Consider the following 17435-nt stretch of genomic DNA (forward strand, 5'->3'; position numbering starts at 1 on the left):
CAAGAGCAAAGTGATGAAGCCGTAGATGTTCAACCTACTTTGGGATGGAGCGTAGCCGAAGGTGAATGGAACGAAGCTAGCTTGATTCAGGCTTAGGAAGACTCATCCCGAATACTCGTTTTGCCTAACGAAGACAAATAGGCGAAGTATAAGTTCTGTTCCAACCATGTAGTGACCAAAAATGCCTTTCAAAATAGAGAAGACCGAAGTCGTATGTAATAATCGAATTGGGGGCAAAAGGGGAATTGCAATAGGATTATCAATACTCCCGCTCTATAAATACCTCTTGACACGTATTTTTTCCAAACATGAAATTCTTATTCATTAGAGCTTAATTCACTCTTTTGATGCTTGAGTGTTGTTCACCCACACTCTTGGACTCTTGGTAGCCGAGTGTGTTATACCATAGGGTGTGGGTGCTGAATTGTTGCAAAACTGTGAGTTGAAACTTGAAAGCACTTTGGTCCTGTGATATCACAATATCAGCGACTAACAGTTTTTTGTTGTGAAATTTGAGGACCTTCTTTATGAGCAAGGAACCCTTCTAAGGATGCAATGGATGTCATGTTAAATTACAAAAACTATTGATGGGTGCGTTCGATCCTAAACTAGTAAACTTCATCAATGGAAATAGAAGTCCCAATGTCCCATACTTGAACGTGGACGTGTTTAGTCGGTGGAAAGTTGGGAATTTGGCTACTGTAGCACTTTTGTTTTTATTTGGCAACTAGTGTTCAATCATGGACTACTTAGGCTCAAAACGTTCGTCTCGCAATTTCCAACAAAACTGTGCAATTAGTTTTTTTCGTCTATATTTAATGCTCCATGCACATATTACAAAATTCGATGTGATGGATACTGTAGCATTTTTTGAAAAAACTTTTCACGAACTAAATAAGGGCTAGCAACTAAACATGCTAGTACTAATTGCTACAAGCATCCACACGGTGGGGACATGGGGACCAAGGAGGAGTACACGAAGCGATATGAGGCATTTGTCCAATCCAACCAACGCACGTGGGATCACCCATCAGCCTCCCAAGTCAGGATAATAATAAGAGCATGTTTAGCATAGTTTACTACAGTTTTAAAAAGAACTTTTTTTTTTGCTAAATATCTTTTTTTTCTAAATAACTTCATCCGTAAAGCTGTTTTTTCTTCTCTTTCCAGGAATGAGCTGGAAAAAATAGTTTATCACATCTTGATACGACACAAGTGCGCCCACTAAACATAAAAGACTGCAGGTGCCCTCTCTCAGCTAGAGCACGCAGGGATGAGCGGTGCCGGGGGCACCGCCGCGGAGCTCTGCTCGCCGGGGACGTGGATGCCGTTGGGCGCGGCCGCTGGGGACGCGGATGTCGTAGCTGCCGACATGGACGCCGGGGTGCGGGCGCGGTTGAGCTCTGCCGGGGCGCAAGCGGGCGTGGCCGCCGGGGAACGAGCGGGCACCGCCACCGCCACCGCGACCACGCGCAGCCGCTGGGGCGCGAGCGGGCATGGCCGCCGGGGCACGAGCGCGCGCGGCCGCCGGAACGCGAGCGAGCGCGGCCGCCGAGGCTACTCGCGACCGCCGGAGCGCGAGTTGGCACGGCCGCCAGGTCACGGGGCCGAACGCGGGGGCACGCGTGAGCATGGCCGCTGGGGCTTCAGGCGAGACCGTGGCGACCAGGGCTCGGCTAGAGGGGGCAGGATTTTTTTTTTAATTTTAACACTTTTTGATAACTAATTTTAAATTTAACATTGCAAGTTTTTTTTAAACTAACACTTTTGGCCACGTCTATTGCCCTCGCGGCCAAATGCCTGTGCCGCACCATACATGGTGGCGCGGCACAGGTCTGATGTGGCGGCGACCGGTTTCGGTGACCGGTGACGTGGCAGCTCTTGCCGCGCCACCGATCTTGGCGCGGCAGTGCCGCGTCCTGATCCATGGTGCGGCAGAGCCAAATAAATACCGCCCGCCCGCCCGCACGCACCTGCCTGCCCGCCGCTAGCGCCTACAGTCGCCCGTCAGCAGCCAGCACCGCCAGCCGCCACGCAGCGCCCGCCTGGCCTCGCCCGCTCGACCACACCGCGCCCGGCCACTCCCGCCGCGCAACGCCCGTGCCTGCCGCGCCACGAACGCCGGCGCGTCAAGGCCGTCTGCTCCTAAGGTACCTCCTCTCGATTTCATATTTTTTTTTTGCTTATTATTGATTTCGGATAATTAATGATTTATGATAGTTAGTAATTTAGGATAGTTATGGTTGATTTCATATTTTTTTTATAGTTAGTGATTTAGGATAGTTAGGGTTGATTTCATAATTTTATTATTATTATTTATTTAAGACAATTAGTGATTTATGATAGTTAGTATTTTAGGATAGTTATGGTTTTATGATTGGTATTGATTTATGATAAATAGTGATTTATGATAGTTAGGTTAGTGAATTTATTTGTGATTTATGTAGGTTTGAGGTTGTGTGTTCTAGTTTAGTTAGGATTTTGGGTTTAGGGATTGTTTATGTATTTATTATTTAGTTTATAGTTAGTTATTTAGTTAGGGATTTTGGGTATAGATACTAATTTACTCTAAACCCAAAAGGGTTTAGGTATTTTAGGGATTGATTATGTATTTATTATCTAGTATAGTTAGGATTTTGGGTTTAGGGATTTAGGATAGTTAGGTTAGTGATTTATTTGTGAACTTACTAATGTTAATTTAAATTTTGTTAATTTGAATACTCTAACATTTTGTTTATCAATTCGTAACAGGATGACTCCTCCCACGCAGCACCCGTTGTACTCTATTTTTGAGGTAGAGTACGATGACCAGCACCGAGCACACATCTTGAGTGACAATGACGCAAAGGTGTCGTTGCCTCCTTTGAGGCCCCGCACGCACACCCACCAGTGGGACGAGCGTTATGCACCATACATACGGCATGCTGGCTTCCTCGAGCTTGTCCGTGTTGCCAACCACGGTCTTCCGCTCCTTGACTCAGCACTACTTACTGCACTGTAGACAGGTGCGAGTGCATTCTTTGTACGTAAACTTTCTTCTAACAAATTGGAGGTAACTAACAGTCGTTCTATTCTTATAACAGGTGGAGGCCTGAGACCCACATGTTCCACCTACCTTGTGGCGAGATGACCTTGACGTTGCAGGACGTGAAGGCTATTTTAGGCCTTCGGTTGTGGGGACTCCTAGTACTATCTCACTCCTGTCACTAGGGACGAGTCAGACGAGTATCGCTGCGACGCCCCTCTTATTTTGTTCCATGTGGTCGAGATTCACTGCCCATCTAGGTCTATAGACAGTTTGGGAGAATGATAGGCTGCCCACCACCGCTTTACTCCACAAACCAAGAATTACATGGGTGCGTTATCGATTAATAACAATGCTACAATCTAGAGGTGTGTGGTACAACTAACATCATTTTGCTGCAGGTATAACCGTAGGAAGAGGTACAAGACCAAGGATTGACGCGTGACACACAGCTCGTGTATCCATTTGTGGCAAAATAGGGTATGACATTCGGTCCATACGGGTCCTCCACACGACCAGCACACCTTCGACGAGTACCTGTGGTGGCTTCACAGGTCTACGATAACACATATCAAGCCCCCGTACACTGACGTGGCGATTGACGAGGACTCGGAGGAAGATGTCATCGGAGATGTGTACGACGTTACCACTAGGGAGGACACATAGCTAGAGAGAGCCCCGCTTCAAAGATACGTGGTAATATACTTGAATGGTATAATTTGTTATCCTTTTAGTATTAAGTATGTGTACTAAAACTGTCCAACCGTATTTCTGTACCTAGGCGACACAATTGTCAAGGCTGTCCAACGAAGCAGCGTTCCGGCTTCACGAGTCTAGAGGTCAGAGGCGAGGCGTTCTCGTGGCTTTTGTGGAGGTAATATAAACTTGTCCGTTCCAAAAATATTTCTTTAGTGTATATACGTTTAGGTAATGCACTAACTTTAACGTCTATTTATGCATAAGGTAAAGAAGAACTGCAGGAAGCTAGCTCAGAAGCTGAGCTGTATGGACACACCTTATGAGGAACCGCCACTCCCGGCGCGGTCGGGTGGCACGTCTTTAGCCTCTTTGAGGACACCAGCCAGCTCTTCTCAGCAGATGACAGGTGCCACTTCCGTGGTGCGGACATCACCATATCATAGCGCTGGGAAGGACCCTACAACCGAGGACGACGATGACGACGACCCCCCGGGCTTCCGCAGACAGCACGACCAGTGGGACGATTGGCCGCAGCACGAGATCGGCATGTCTCAGCTAGGTGGTGCCTCGCTTGGTACCCAAGGAGCCTCATAGGTACTATCAAAGATAGTTTATTTAAATACGTAGGCTCCATGAACTAACGATCATAAAGAATTATAAGTAATCGTGTATATCATATACTTGCAGGGTACGAGCCATACGCACCGTCGACGCGACCATACCGACGTTGGCTACACTCCCAATGTGTTGCCAACAAATCCGAACAGACAGAGGCGTCCGAGAAATCCTTACACTTCTAGGTCTTAGTTTGTTAGGTCAAACGAATATTGACGTCCGAAACTTACGGGGTTATTTGGTTATGTTATGTCAAACTTATGTTAAAACAATAAAAATGTTATGTGGCAGTTTGTCAACTTGCACACGAACTTCATTTATCTGTTTTATATTCATTTCTTTGCGTCGCGGCAGCACTGCCAGCGAGATTATGTATCAACTACTTTGGGAACCGACAGTCCCGACGTATCTCGACGTCGGTGGTAATTTTTCATAATCGAATAGTTAAATTGGTGGTTAACCGTATTATGAAAGATGGAAAATAAATCATTGGCTTATCAAATTCACCCGTCGGCTGTGAAAAAAATTCAACAAAAGACAGAAATAAATCTACTATTGATTTTACATCAAGCAATACTTAGAATAACTCCCACTATCGGCGCGACGTGTTCGGATTAAACCGTTCAGGTACTGTCGGTCGGACGGCGGGCGCGGCGGCCAGGTGGGATTGCTGCTCGGGCAGGCGGGACTGGACGCGGTATTTATTCGGCTCTACCACGCCACGTGTCAGGGCGCGACACTGCCGCGCCACCAATCAGGGCACGTCACTACCGCGCAGGACAGTGGCGCGACAAGAGCTGCCACGTCACCTGTCACCGAAACCGGTCGTCGCCACGTCAGACCTCTGCCGCGCCACCATGCATGACGCGGCACAGGTATTTGGCCACACCCGGAGAATAGGCGCAGCCAAAAGTGTTAGTTTAAAAAAACTTGCAGTGTTAGATTTAAAATTAGTTATCAAAAAGTGTTAAAATAAAAAAAAATCAGGGGCAGAGGCACCGATGAGGCTGTCGGCAAGGGCGGGGCGGAGGCGCGGGTGAGACCACCAGCGAGCTCGCGGCCGCCAGGGCTCGGCTCGTGGCGGGGCCGCTGCCGTCGAGCCAGGCGCGGGCACCGTAGCAGCCGCGAGGGCACGGCTGGCCGAGCAGAGGCGCCGCGGGGGCGTGGGTCGCTGGTAGGGCGCCGCTGCCTAGGCGCGAGCCGCCGGGATAGCGCCGCCGCGGGGGCTCCAGACGCAAGGTCGCAGTCGAAGTCGACGAGGGAAGGAAGAGACTAGAGTACGAGGAAGAAATTGATCTGCCAAATAAATTTTCTAAAACAGCTTAGCTTCACAGATAAGAGGCTGTTTGGTTCTATAATTCCTGTCGCATCGAATATTTAGATACATGTATGAAGTATTAAATATAGACTAATTACGAAACTAATTGCATAACTTACGACTAATTTGCGAGACGAATCTTTTAAGTCTAATTAGTCCATGATTTGACAACGTGGTGCTACGATAAACATGTGCTAATGACAGATTAATTAGACTTAAAAATTTCATCTCGAAAATTAGCTTACATCTATGTAATTAGTTTTGTAATTAATCTATATTTAATACTCCTTATTAATATTTAAATATTCGATGTGATATGAATTTTAGGAGCGACTAAAGAACCAAACATCCCTTAAAGCTCTCATGAAACTATTTTCTAAAAAAATAACTTTAATAGTGAATATGACATGTGCCAAACAAGTCTAAATTAACTAGCAGCCTACTTCTGGATCATAAACGATCGTAGATTATAAATTAAAACAATATTTTTCTCTCTCACCGATCACCAAACGAGCCACAGTGGTTTCGGCCGAAACGAAGTCACCTGAGCTGGCACCTAGTCAGTGACGTCTCCTTGCTCGGGGCCCACGGCCACGGTACTGCGGGCTACGTGGCTCAATCGCCTCCTGACTCCTTCGCAGGCGCACATGGGCTTCGACGTGGCGCGTTGACGTGCACGTTCGCCTTTGCGGCTTTGCCTCCCAGCAAAGGCCGACCTGTGGGCCCGTGCGAGGCTGGGTCCCGCGACCGGAGAAGGTACAGTCCTCGTGCGCGTGAAAAAAGCAGAGAAGAATCCTTTTTTCGTCGTCACGGAATATTTGGTCTGGTTTAGTTTCTAAAAATTTTTAACCTAAATTATAACATCAAATTTTATGACACATACATAAAGTATTAAATATAGAAAAAAAATTAATTATATAGTTTGGTTAGAAATCGTATGACGAATATTTTAAGACTAATTAATTCATAATTAACCATAAGTGCTACAGTACTAACATGCGTTAATGATGAATTAATTAAGCTTAATAAATTCATCTCTCCGTTTCAAAGCAAGCTATATAATTAGTTTTTTTTATTATTATTCAAAAACCTCCTCCAACATCCTCGAAATATCTGACGTCACATCAAAGATTTTCTTTTCGCGGCGAAATAAACGCAGCCTTTGTATTCCTGGTCTCGGAAAGGTATTTTATTCCGGCCGCGGGGCCCACGCCGGATGCGGCCACCACGTCACCCACATGACTGCGGAGGTGGTCGACACGTTAGCGTGTGGTACGCTCATGGTGGGGGCGACGAGGAATAAACAAATGGGCCCTCGCACCCGTCGCCCAGCTCATCCTCAGCCTCCACTTGCAGGATTGGCAATCTCCAACGATTATCCAAAGTACACCTCCGAAACGTACACCACTCTAGGCTCTTTGGCTTTATTGCAAGGAAAGTTTATTTGGACTTTTTGAGACTATTTATTGTGCCCATAATACATTGCTATCGGATTTAAAGATTATAGAGAATTAGGCTTTCGAGTTTTCAAGGTCTTTATCACTCTTTAGTCCTTGACGAATGACGAATGACAAACCTAGAGGAACGATGATCATGACAAGGCTTTGGATGACTTGCCACAAGACAACAAGATCTTCGACAGAGTCATGAACAAAAAAATCTTGGTGAAAAAGAACATGCGTGTGTAAAAGGTTGACGACTAGGATTACCAATCAGTGGTGTAGAATCAAGAAGAGGTGGTTGAGAACCGAGCAGAGCTCGGATGGCTTGCTCAGCCGGTGGGCAGGCAGCCAGCGCGAGTTCGCTCGTGTCTCTCACTGGGGTTCTCGTTCCCAAATAAATTTTGTTGCCTCTCGCATGGAGCTATAAAGGAAACGCGATGCGTATCGTTGTTCATAGGTTCATGATTGGATCCGGTAATCTCACAAAAGACGCGATTCAGTGATCTGAGTATAATTATAGGTTTACTTGTGTACGTGTGGTGTGCGTGTGTAAGATTGATGTGTCTGTACATGAGCAGATAATGTACCCAGATGAGACGAAAAAAAGGTGGTGGTTGCGTGTCCAGTCGAGACACGGATGCATATGTATATTTGTAAAAAAAAAAGAACTTTACTATAGCAGGGACGTGCAATTTAGTGCCATTCGACTGCACAGTCTTTTCTTTTTGGCAAAACCTGATCAACGTCCGCCGCACCACAGGTCAACTCCGGCATCGCTGATGTTCTCATCCGCCGTTCCCCGATCTTAGATGAGATTACGAGACTAACGAGGGGAGAGAACGGGTGCCGGAGAGAGAATGCGGAGACGAGCATCAGTGGATAACGAAACTGTGTTAATGAATGGGCCCACCTTGTGGATGGAAGGCTGAACGCCCTAACCACACAGTAGCAATAATCCCATCGACGTGGGCGGTCGATGTGGAGGAAGAATAAAAATCAACGGTGGATTGGATATGCATGCAAAGTCGCAACAGCATGAAGAAGTATTTGGGAAAAAAAGATAAACAAGCTTAGTACAAATATATATTTATGGAACAAAAGGCTTTGTTCTTTTTAGCCCAACTCTATGTTTAGCAAATATTGCCCTTGTTTAGTTCGCGAAATTTGGATTTTGGGGCTACCGTAGCATATTCGTTTTTATTTGGCAAATAGTATCAAACATTGACTAATTAGGCTTAAAACGTTCGTCTCGCAATTTCCCACAAAACTGTGTAATTAGTTTTTCTTTTCATCTATATTTAATGCTCTATGCACGGGCCGCAAACATTCGATGTGACAGGTACTGTAGCAACTTTTTGAATTTTGGGGTCCAACTAAACAAGGGCATTGCCTTTTTTTTATCTTTCATCATTTGCACTTAGAGCCTCTCTGGCGGGGCTCCTACAGAGACTTCAGCTCCGGCTCCTACAGGATACGTCTGTTTTGGAAAGGGCTCCGCATGGGGAGTCGGTCAAGAGCCGGAGTTATTTTTTGCCTGCGCAGAAGAAACCTAAAAAACGAGCTTCGCGCGGCTCCTTGCTGTGGGTTCATGTTGTCTAATGCGAAGGAGCAGTTTTGCCAAATGTTTTCCAGAACGGCTTCAGCTCCTTCAGAGAAGCTGCTCCTTCAAAAAAACCAGAGCCGGAACCATTTTCAGACGAGTCAGAGCCATACCAAACGTACCCTTATACATATACTGTACTCTTCTTCGGAAGAAAAAAAATCTGATGCTATCAAGAACCAAGTGGGACCGTACAAATCTGTGGGACGCAATCCAAGGTGCTTGTAGCAGGTATCCCAGGCGGACACGATCCAGTGGCCCAGTCCTTATCATTGACACGTGTCTCGTGACGTGGCTCCAGCCTTTGGCGCCCCTCTCCTCGTCCCCTTCCTCCTCTCCTCTCTTCCCCCACTCCCCTGCCTCGCCGCCTCTCTCCTGGCGCACCACCTGCCCCCTCACGGTCTCTCTCTCTCTCCTTCGCGCTACACGCATCTCCTGATTGGATCAATTTGGCCTCGCGACTCCGGCTGATCCGTGGCGCCTCGCTGCGGAGCGGAACCACCACCTGATTTGGCGAGGTGAGATGGCTCCGTTCCAATTCGGCGCGCAATGCTCGTTGATTTCTCCTGCCTCCCTGCTAGGTTCATGCTCGCGCTGTCCCATCGCAACATTGAGTTGCATCTTGTTATTTGGCTTAGCCTCGTCGTCTATATTGAAGTAGTTCATGCGTGGAGATTATTTATGCACATGTTCGTCATGGAGACCCTGAGAGCTGGTGCATGATGCATTGATCCCAGCTGCACATGTTTAAAATCGCGACACAGTTTGTCAGCTATAGACTAGTAGAAAGTATTAATTTTTATTTTTTAATCTTTTGAGTGCAGCATCGTAGAGTCAGCAGGGCCGCTGTATATTTGTCAGAAAAATTAGGTGTATCCCAGCTGCAGTCGTTGAATCACTCGGCTGCGTCTGGTTGAAGTTGGTTAGGAAGGCTTTCATCTTACGTTTTGTATGCATCCTTAGCTTATTTCCTGGGTGAAGAGGTTGCTTTTGTCCTGTGAACTCTCTGTGGGTTACTTATGGAGAAAGAGCACCCAATTATTTCCATTTTCGATAATTCTGCATCAAGATGTTAAACCCAAATTCTCATAAGTTTGTTAGTATCTCTGTCACCTTTTGTGTGAAAAGATCTAGTTGGGTCGTAGAAAAGGCTTCAGTTCAGATCTTATTTCAGATAGCAGAGGACCAATCTGGTTTGTAGTGTTCAACCAGAACATAGGATTTCACTGCACACGTCAAAGGCTTCAAGTAGGGGTGAAAAAGATATTTACTTTTAAGATCATTTAGTATTTTTAGTATTATTTTTTATGTCTAAACTATATTTCTGTATGTTTTTGTATTATATCATTGAAACATGATTAAATTGCATGTTGTGATAATCTGAAGTTTTACATGACAGACTTGCAGATATTGTCATGGCTCAGGATGAAGCTGTGGCCCAGAAGACTGGAAATACAGCATCCTCTTCTAAGGTAATCATTTCTGATTTGGTAGTAGCATTGTTTCCAAATTATGATTCAGTAGCGCTGACTGCTTAGCCCATCTGTTAAGCATGATTTTTGTTCAAATTTCGAAGCCAACTCATGTGGACATAACTGAACCACCTCCCTTCAGATTTGCATGTGTTCTTAATCTGTCAACATGACATGTATAAAGAATCTTGCCTGCTCATTCACATGTTTATTGCTGTCTTGAGATTTTACAAGGAATGATAAGACAATTTATTGACTGGGATTTTGTCCGACTATTTACTGTCTAATGTCTCATCGATTATTTCTATTTGCAGGATTATCCCACTCCTTCTCCATATCCTGATTGGTCGACCATGCAGGTAGAGTTTGGGTATTTTGCTGCACTCCTACTTCGTTGGAACATGATGATCTAAGCAGTAAGCACAAATGTTCACAGGCATATTATGGCCCTGGTGTCTTGCCACCAACATATTTTGCTCCAGCAATAGCTCCAGGTCATCCACCGCCATATATGTGGGGTCCTCAGGTATTTGAGCTTGATCTCCATATCCCATGCTGTTGCAAATACTGTAGTAAAATCTAATTTCCCTTCTCTGTGTCTCTGCAGCCTATAATGCCACCCCCTTTCGGGACACCATATGCTGCAGTGTACCCACATGGTGGAGCTTACCCGTACCCCCTTGTGCCCATGGTAATGGTGCCTATGGACATTTTTTTGTTTAATTAATCACATCATATGTGTCCATCGACATTTTTTCAAAGAAAGATAGAGATAGAGTGAGATGCTTGTTATGGTCAGCTGTGTATTAATTATGATATTATAGTGTAAATGAAAACAGGGATTAGTCGGTTCCATCATGTTGAGTCTCAAAAACCCAAACACATCCAATGTAGAAAATGGAAAATAAAACTCGATTTATAGTTGGACAACTTATATACTCTCTTTGGTCTTTAGTTCACCATTGATTTCATATCCTGTAGAGTGTTTTCCATAACCTGTACTTTTGTAGCTCATCACAACAAAGGATCTGCACTGTGCATCTAGCTCTATTTCACATTTACACTTGACCATGCCCTTGGACAATTTACCCATCTCCTTTACTTCATATTCCGTTGAAAGTTCTTATGTTCATCATTGTCTATATTACAAAAAATAGTTAATTCATTTTCAAAGTTTTTCATTCCGTTCACTGTTATTAATTTGATGTTCTCATGCTGCTTTCAAGATGTCAACTTCATTGAGCGTGGAGCCAGCCAAATCTGCAAATAGCAAGGAGAAAAATTCCAATAAGAAACTTAAGGAAATAGATCGGACTGCAGTGTCTGCTGGCAGTGGTAACAGTAAAAGAACAATGTCATCCAGGTATGGCATGAATTTTGCTTCTGTTTGTGGATTTTTTTTACTGTCCTCCCCCCTCTCCTGTTTCTGTTTTGGTAAACTGAAGCTATATACTTCTGATTATGTATTCAGTGAAGATTACAGTGCAGAGGGCTCCAGCGATGTAAATGATCAGAAAGTATGGTCTTCTGCTCAATCATAGATATGTTTGAAATATTTTTTTGAAGTATTGGGTCCCTGGGATTGCGGGGTTATTCATCATTACACTGAACTTTTGCATAATTTAGGTGAACAAAACGTCCAGGAAGCGGAGCTCAGATGATGGACCCGGTATTTTACTTCTCTAACAACTATTTCCATGTTTATAGATAGATACCGTGCTAGTCACTACTTCTCCACAATACTTGTTAGAGGCAGAGGTGTTACCTCATAAAATCAGTCATTTTTGTCAAATTGGTCATCTTGTTCTCTTCTACTATGCCTTCTTCGGTGGTCTTGCTTGCATTTTTTTCCTTTTGACAAATAGTTGCACAAAACCTTTCCGTGTTCTATGCACCACAACACCAGAACAGGCAAGACAATGACTAACCAAAATATACTTGCAGGCGCAGAAACCACCACAGGTGCAAACACGGAATGTGTTTTAGCTCCTAACCATACTCTGGGGAATGCTGCCATTTTGCCGCATCACTGCTTTCCAGCTCCAGTAATTAAGCCCAGTCCTACAAATGTCGCTAACTCGAGGGCGATAGGCACAGCGATATCTCCATCACCTGGTGTGATGGTTCCAGCTCATACTGCAGTACAATCTGACTTATCAATCAAGGTATGTATGTCCCATCTCTTATTGCGTAGAACTGGTTGCAAATTGACAGTTACGACAAAAAGATATTCTGAACAACTGAATTTTAAGAGGTTATTTTTGAATTCTGAGAGTTTTTTTTCCTTAAAACCTTGATATCTATATTTAGAACCTGTCATGTTTAGGCAAACTATTTTGTGGTTCGTCGATTGCAGGATGAGAGGGAATTAAAGCGTGAAAAGAGGAAGCAGTCAAATAGGGAGTCTGCTAGACGATCAAGGCTGAGAAAACAGGTGTGCTGTTTTCACCATCTTATGCATTGTTGTTAACTGGACAGGGTGACTTGTGACACAATTGCACAATGAAGCAGTGTCCTGAAAGATGGAAGTGAAATCTGACTTGGATTATTGTCCTAACAACATGTCTTCAATCTTATATTTATGCTCTCTGTTGGTGTAGGCTGAGACAGAGGAGTTGGCTACACAAGTGGAGTCCCTTGCTGCAGAGAACACGTCCCTTAGGTCTGAAATCGGCAGGCTAACAGAGAGCTCGAAGAAGCTTAGATTAGAAAATTCTGCTCTAATGGTAATGGACCTTTTCCGATGACATCAAATGTTCTATACTATATTCAAGCGCAGCATTTCAATTTTCCTTTCTTTAACGGAAGTGCACTATCACTTCTCAGGTGAAGCTGAAGGACACTGCAGCACCGACCCCTGCAGAACCATCTCCCCGTGCCGCTGCGGAAAATTTCCTTTCCATGATCGACAGCGCCAAGGCGGCGGGCGTCAGCAGGCACACGGAGCACGGCGAGCCCAAGCTCCGGCAGCTCATGGACTCTAGTCCGGCAACAGACGTTGCTGCCGTAAGCTGATGACGATCCGGCTAATACTACAACACAGCACATGCATGTGGCCTGGGGATTTCACAAGCTCATGCTTGCTCACCATAAATGTCACAGTTACAGACTTAGTACTCCAGTTTAGGCACTGATTCCAGTAAAGTAACTGAGGGCACCGGTAATTTTATCTGCTCTAGCGCAATAGTGCCGGGCTGCGACCTCTCCTAGTGTACCAGTGTTGTAACACAGGGTGTTGTGCTGCATGCCAACCTTTGAAACTTCGAGATCATCCTCCCTTACACTATTTTGGGCGCAATAACAAAATACAAATCGGAGTTTGTACAACAACAGTACAAGATGGATGCTGGTGTGTGCAAACGATCGTGGATTATTACTGCTGGTTGTTTGGTGTGAGAGAAAAATATTGTTCTGGCTTATAATCCACGATCGTTTACGATCAAGCGAACAGGCTGATAGTTTCATTCTTCTTCTCTAGTGATCTGTGAGTCTTTTGTCGAGCTTTAACGCCAGATGGTTGTGCGAGCCAACTAATCAACTGGTTTTTCTTTGCAACTTTTCGTTTTTAGAAAAATTATCCCCACAACTTCTATTTTTTGAAAGCTACAAAGTTATACAACATGATGTGCATAACTTTTTCGGTAAGCTGCGGTGTGGGCGTCCGGATGGATGGACGCCGCCTCCAAAAAGAATCTTCCAGTATGCCCCGCGTGCTTGCTGCAAACTCCGCTCCCCCTCCCCCTCCGCCGCTGCCAGCGGCGATCACTTCCGCTACCTCCGCCCCGGGGCCCTCGCTAGCCTCCCCTGTTAGAGCTGTTGGAGTCACGCCTCCTGCCCACCCCTGCCCTCATCGTCTGCGTCGGCGCCGGCGTCCAACTCATCACTCAATTTTTGGTCGCCGGTGATAGCTGGAGAGGGAGCGGAAGGAATAGAAATGGGGAAAGTGAGGGAAGACCGGAGAATAAAATATGTTTCCGCCAAACATGATATTGCTTACGTGTGTTTCCAGATCTAAGCCACACAAACATAGTTTCACGACTATCTCCAACAGCCTACGCATAACGATACCTAAACCTAAAATACATGTTTCACCTTACTTTAGAGAAAAAAACAACCTCGCATACCAAGGACATATTTTGCGTGGGAGACGAGCCACAACCTAAACATACGTCGCATGCTCCGGCCAATGGGTCGCGCAAACTGCCGTAGCCCACATCCTCTCTGGTCGCGCATGCATGCATGGCGTATGCCGGCATCTTCTTTTGAGTTCTCTGTTGGAACAACTGAAAATTGGTACGTAACCCATTTACCACAGCACGACGCATTTTATGCAATGGGTCTCCTGTTTGGCTAAGTATTTTTAGAGATAGTCTCTAGCTCACGGTAACTAAACTATCCATCTAAAAACTGGTTTTCCTAAAAACGTTGCTCAAAACTCGTTTAGCTAAAATCTATTTATATTTTCTTGATCCAGACAACCACTACGGGTTGCACTGGGTAAATATTCAGGTGTTGCGCCTTTGCGCATTTTTGCAACTTTTAGCAACACAAAGCGGCATCAGTTCCTCTGAAGTGTAGTCGACTCTAGTGCACGGTACATTTATCACTGGCAGGCTTACGGACTCCAGGTGACAAAGGCACAGATAAATGACAGTGACAAATGCACAGGTGAATCAGCTCCTGGACCCCAGTCCGGCAACAGTAACTGAGGACACCGGTAATTCATCTGCTGTAGCGCCGAGTGCAATTCATCTGTACCAGTGTTGTAACATACAGTAGGGTGTTGTCCTGTAACCTGTATTGACCATCTTGAACCAAACGGATCACACGGTAGCAGCGACAGTCGGATACGTACCCGAAGCCCACGTTGACCGTTGTAAGACGCCTTTTAGGCTCAGTTGGCTTCGCGGAAAAAACAAACCGAAACACTGTTTCGATTGATTTGTTGTGAGAGAAAATGACTGTTTCAGTTGAAAAAAACAAACTAAAAAGAAGTACGGATGATAAGAACAGGGCCATGTCGACGACTCATGGATTTGTCACGAGTGACGAGCAAGGCGTTACACTACAGCCTGCAGAGCACCAACGGATCCTGAAAGCTAAGCATCGCAGAAAGCTTCGCATCACACAACACCAACCAGTAGCCGCAGGCTACGACAAATCTTTGTGGTGACGCATTAGGCGCCGCGTTAGTGCATATACTACTCGCAGTTAACTGGGGCCCTATTTATTTATCAAATAATCTGTACTTTTCAGTTTATTTTTTAGTTGAAATACTGTTTCGGTTTATTTTTTCAACGAAGCGAACAGGACCTAGGAGATCAGGTAACAGAAAGAAGATATCCACGAGAACGTTGTTCCAGGCTTTGGTCTTCATACTTTCGTCAGCCTCTCAGACTTTTGACTGAGGCTTGAGATTTGCTCGAAACAAAAGAGCAAATAACAAGAAGAAAGAAAGAAAGGGAAAAAGGTGTGCTAGTGAAAAAGGCAACTAACGGCACCGTCCTAAGAACATGACCTTTTCAGAGTCCTAGATTGCGATTCATCTACAGCAAAATGAATTCCAGGCCAAGGGGTGAAGGGGATACACGTGCTGACTCCAGCGTGCTGACTAAGCCGCCAGCGCTTTACACGGCGGACGAGGCTGATCCTGGCACGGATGAGAAGCCCAACAACCGAAGCCCGACGACGGCAAGGTGACTTTTCAGGGACGAACACCGACCTCTTTTCCGAAACCTTCCAACCCGTGACTCATCGATGATGGATGACAGTATGACAATTACTCTTTTGGTAAGATTCTCCGTTGCCGTAGAAGAAAAGCACACACCAGTTTTGAGCAGAGGGAAGGGGTTGGGGCCCAATAAAGGCACCACCAATGGAGGCTACCACTCTTAGTTGTTCTAGGATAGATAAAGTGATCCATATAGATTAGGAAATGTTGAAACTATTATTTACCCAATGTAAACTATCATTACTTGTGGCTGGTAAAGAAACTTTTTCTTTTCATCATGGCTCATCTTTATTTTCTCTCCCTCTTCTTTTTTAACATGGACCACATTCTCTCTCCTCAAGCATATGTAGCTTCTGCAAATCATTATGACAAGTTTAGAGCACCTACTTTATTTATCCGATCATACATGGCACTTGAGGCTACCGCTCAAAAAGCAGCGTTAGGGAAGCCCTAATGCCTTTGCTAGAGCCTAGAGTAAGGAGGCTTTAAAAACGTAAACATTTATTTCTTCTCCCATGAATAAAGATAATTTTGTGTGCTGTCGGTCTTGTGTGTGCACATAAAGGGATCAGTCTAGAGGTCATTTTAAGTTGGGTGAACGCTGAAAAAATATAGTAACATGATATTCTATTTCGCTGTACTGTTTTGTAATCATGCTTGTGTGGTGACCATACTTGTGTTGTGTGTGCGTTTCAACAAAATCACGGTTTGTCATGTGGGTCCGTGTATTGTGAGGGATTCTCTGAACCGAAAAAGCGTAATCACGATTAGAAAAGGGAAAAACAAACAAGCACACACAAAGAGAGTTTTTTTTCGACAAAGGTAGAGTTACAAGAGACCAGAGGATCTAGAAAATACCCTTGCGAATGCTTATGGTAGCAAATTAATTAAGAAAGGCAAGGCGTAAGCAAAACTAACCAAAATGCTCTCAATACATAAGTCCCGTAAACCCCACTCTCATAGGGCGTGGATGTCAAATAGAGCTAAAAAATACTGACCTTTTCTATCTCTCTCTCAGAGTCTCAGTTCTACTAGAGAAGTTATTTAACTAAATATTTTATACAACGGTCAGCTTTATCCATAGAGCTGTTCGTGAAACCGAAAAATAAAAATTATTTTACCAGTTCTACAAAATGAAACCTTAAATTAGCGAGCAATAAATAACTAACTTAACAACTAAGGCCATGTTGGATACAAAGTTTTAGAAAAATACTATGGTTTTGTAAAATACTTTGGTTCTAGAGCGCCACGAAGTGTTTAGATGCAACAAACTTTATGGTTTTGAATACCATGGTATTGCTGAAACTGTAGTCTTTTTGGAGTTTTAAAAACTCCACTCTAGACCTTTTTTTTCTTTCTAAATCATAGTTTTGCACATCAATAATTCTAAAACTACAGTTTTTTGATACTATGGTTTCTTAATACTACACCATCTAAACGAGGCCTAAATAATGCTCAGCCACGGGCGTGCGTCCTGTCGGACGCGGCTCCCAGTCCTGCCTCCCTCCTGCACTCTCAGCAGACCAGTCTAAA

General features: G+C 44.7%; 1 protein-coding gene across 2 annotated transcripts; it reads left to right on the forward strand.

Annotated features, from left to right (window-relative positions):
* The first annotated feature begins 9013 nt into the window (after positions 1-9013).
* On the forward strand, positions 9014-13540 carry LOC136512794 (common plant regulatory factor 1-like). Of its 2 annotated transcripts, none has more exons than XM_066506790.1 (12): positions 9014-9217; positions 10107-10171; positions 10486-10530; positions 10608-10697; positions 10779-10862; positions 11398-11534; positions 11643-11688; positions 11798-11840; positions 12116-12336; positions 12528-12605; positions 12772-12897; positions 12998-13540. In XM_066506790.1, exons 2-12 carry the CDS (start codon positions 10115-10117, stop codon positions 13184-13186), a joined length of 1116 nt encoding a protein of 371 aa, XP_066362887.1. In that variant the 5' UTR covers positions 9014-9217; positions 10107-10114; the 3' UTR covers positions 13187-13540. The 2 variants fall into 2 exon arrangements, with proteins under 2 accessions (XP_066362887.1, XP_066362886.1); XM_066506789.1 differs by having other exon boundaries at positions 10099-10171; positions 12998-13539.
* The last annotated feature ends 3895 nt before the right edge of the window (positions 13541-17435 follow it).

Source organism: Miscanthus floridulus, chromosome 16, assembly GCF_019320115.1.
Source record: "Miscanthus floridulus cultivar M001 chromosome 16, ASM1932011v1, whole genome shotgun sequence".
NCBI lineage: Eukaryota > Viridiplantae > Streptophyta > Magnoliopsida > Poales > Poaceae > Miscanthus > Miscanthus floridulus.

Coding starts and splice junctions, on each gene's coding strand:
- LOC136512794 (XM_066506790.1), top strand. CDS start 10,115: ATGGCTCAGGATGAAGCTGTGGCCCAGAAGACTGGAAATACAGCATCC. Junction 10,863..11,397: donor CGTACCCCCTTGTGCCCATG/GTAATGGTGCCT, acceptor GCTGCTTTCAAG/ATGTCAACTTCATTGAGCGT. Junction 12,337..12,527: donor AATCTGACTTATCAATCAAG/GTATGTATGTCC, acceptor CGTCGATTGCAG/GATGAGAGGGAATTAAAGCG.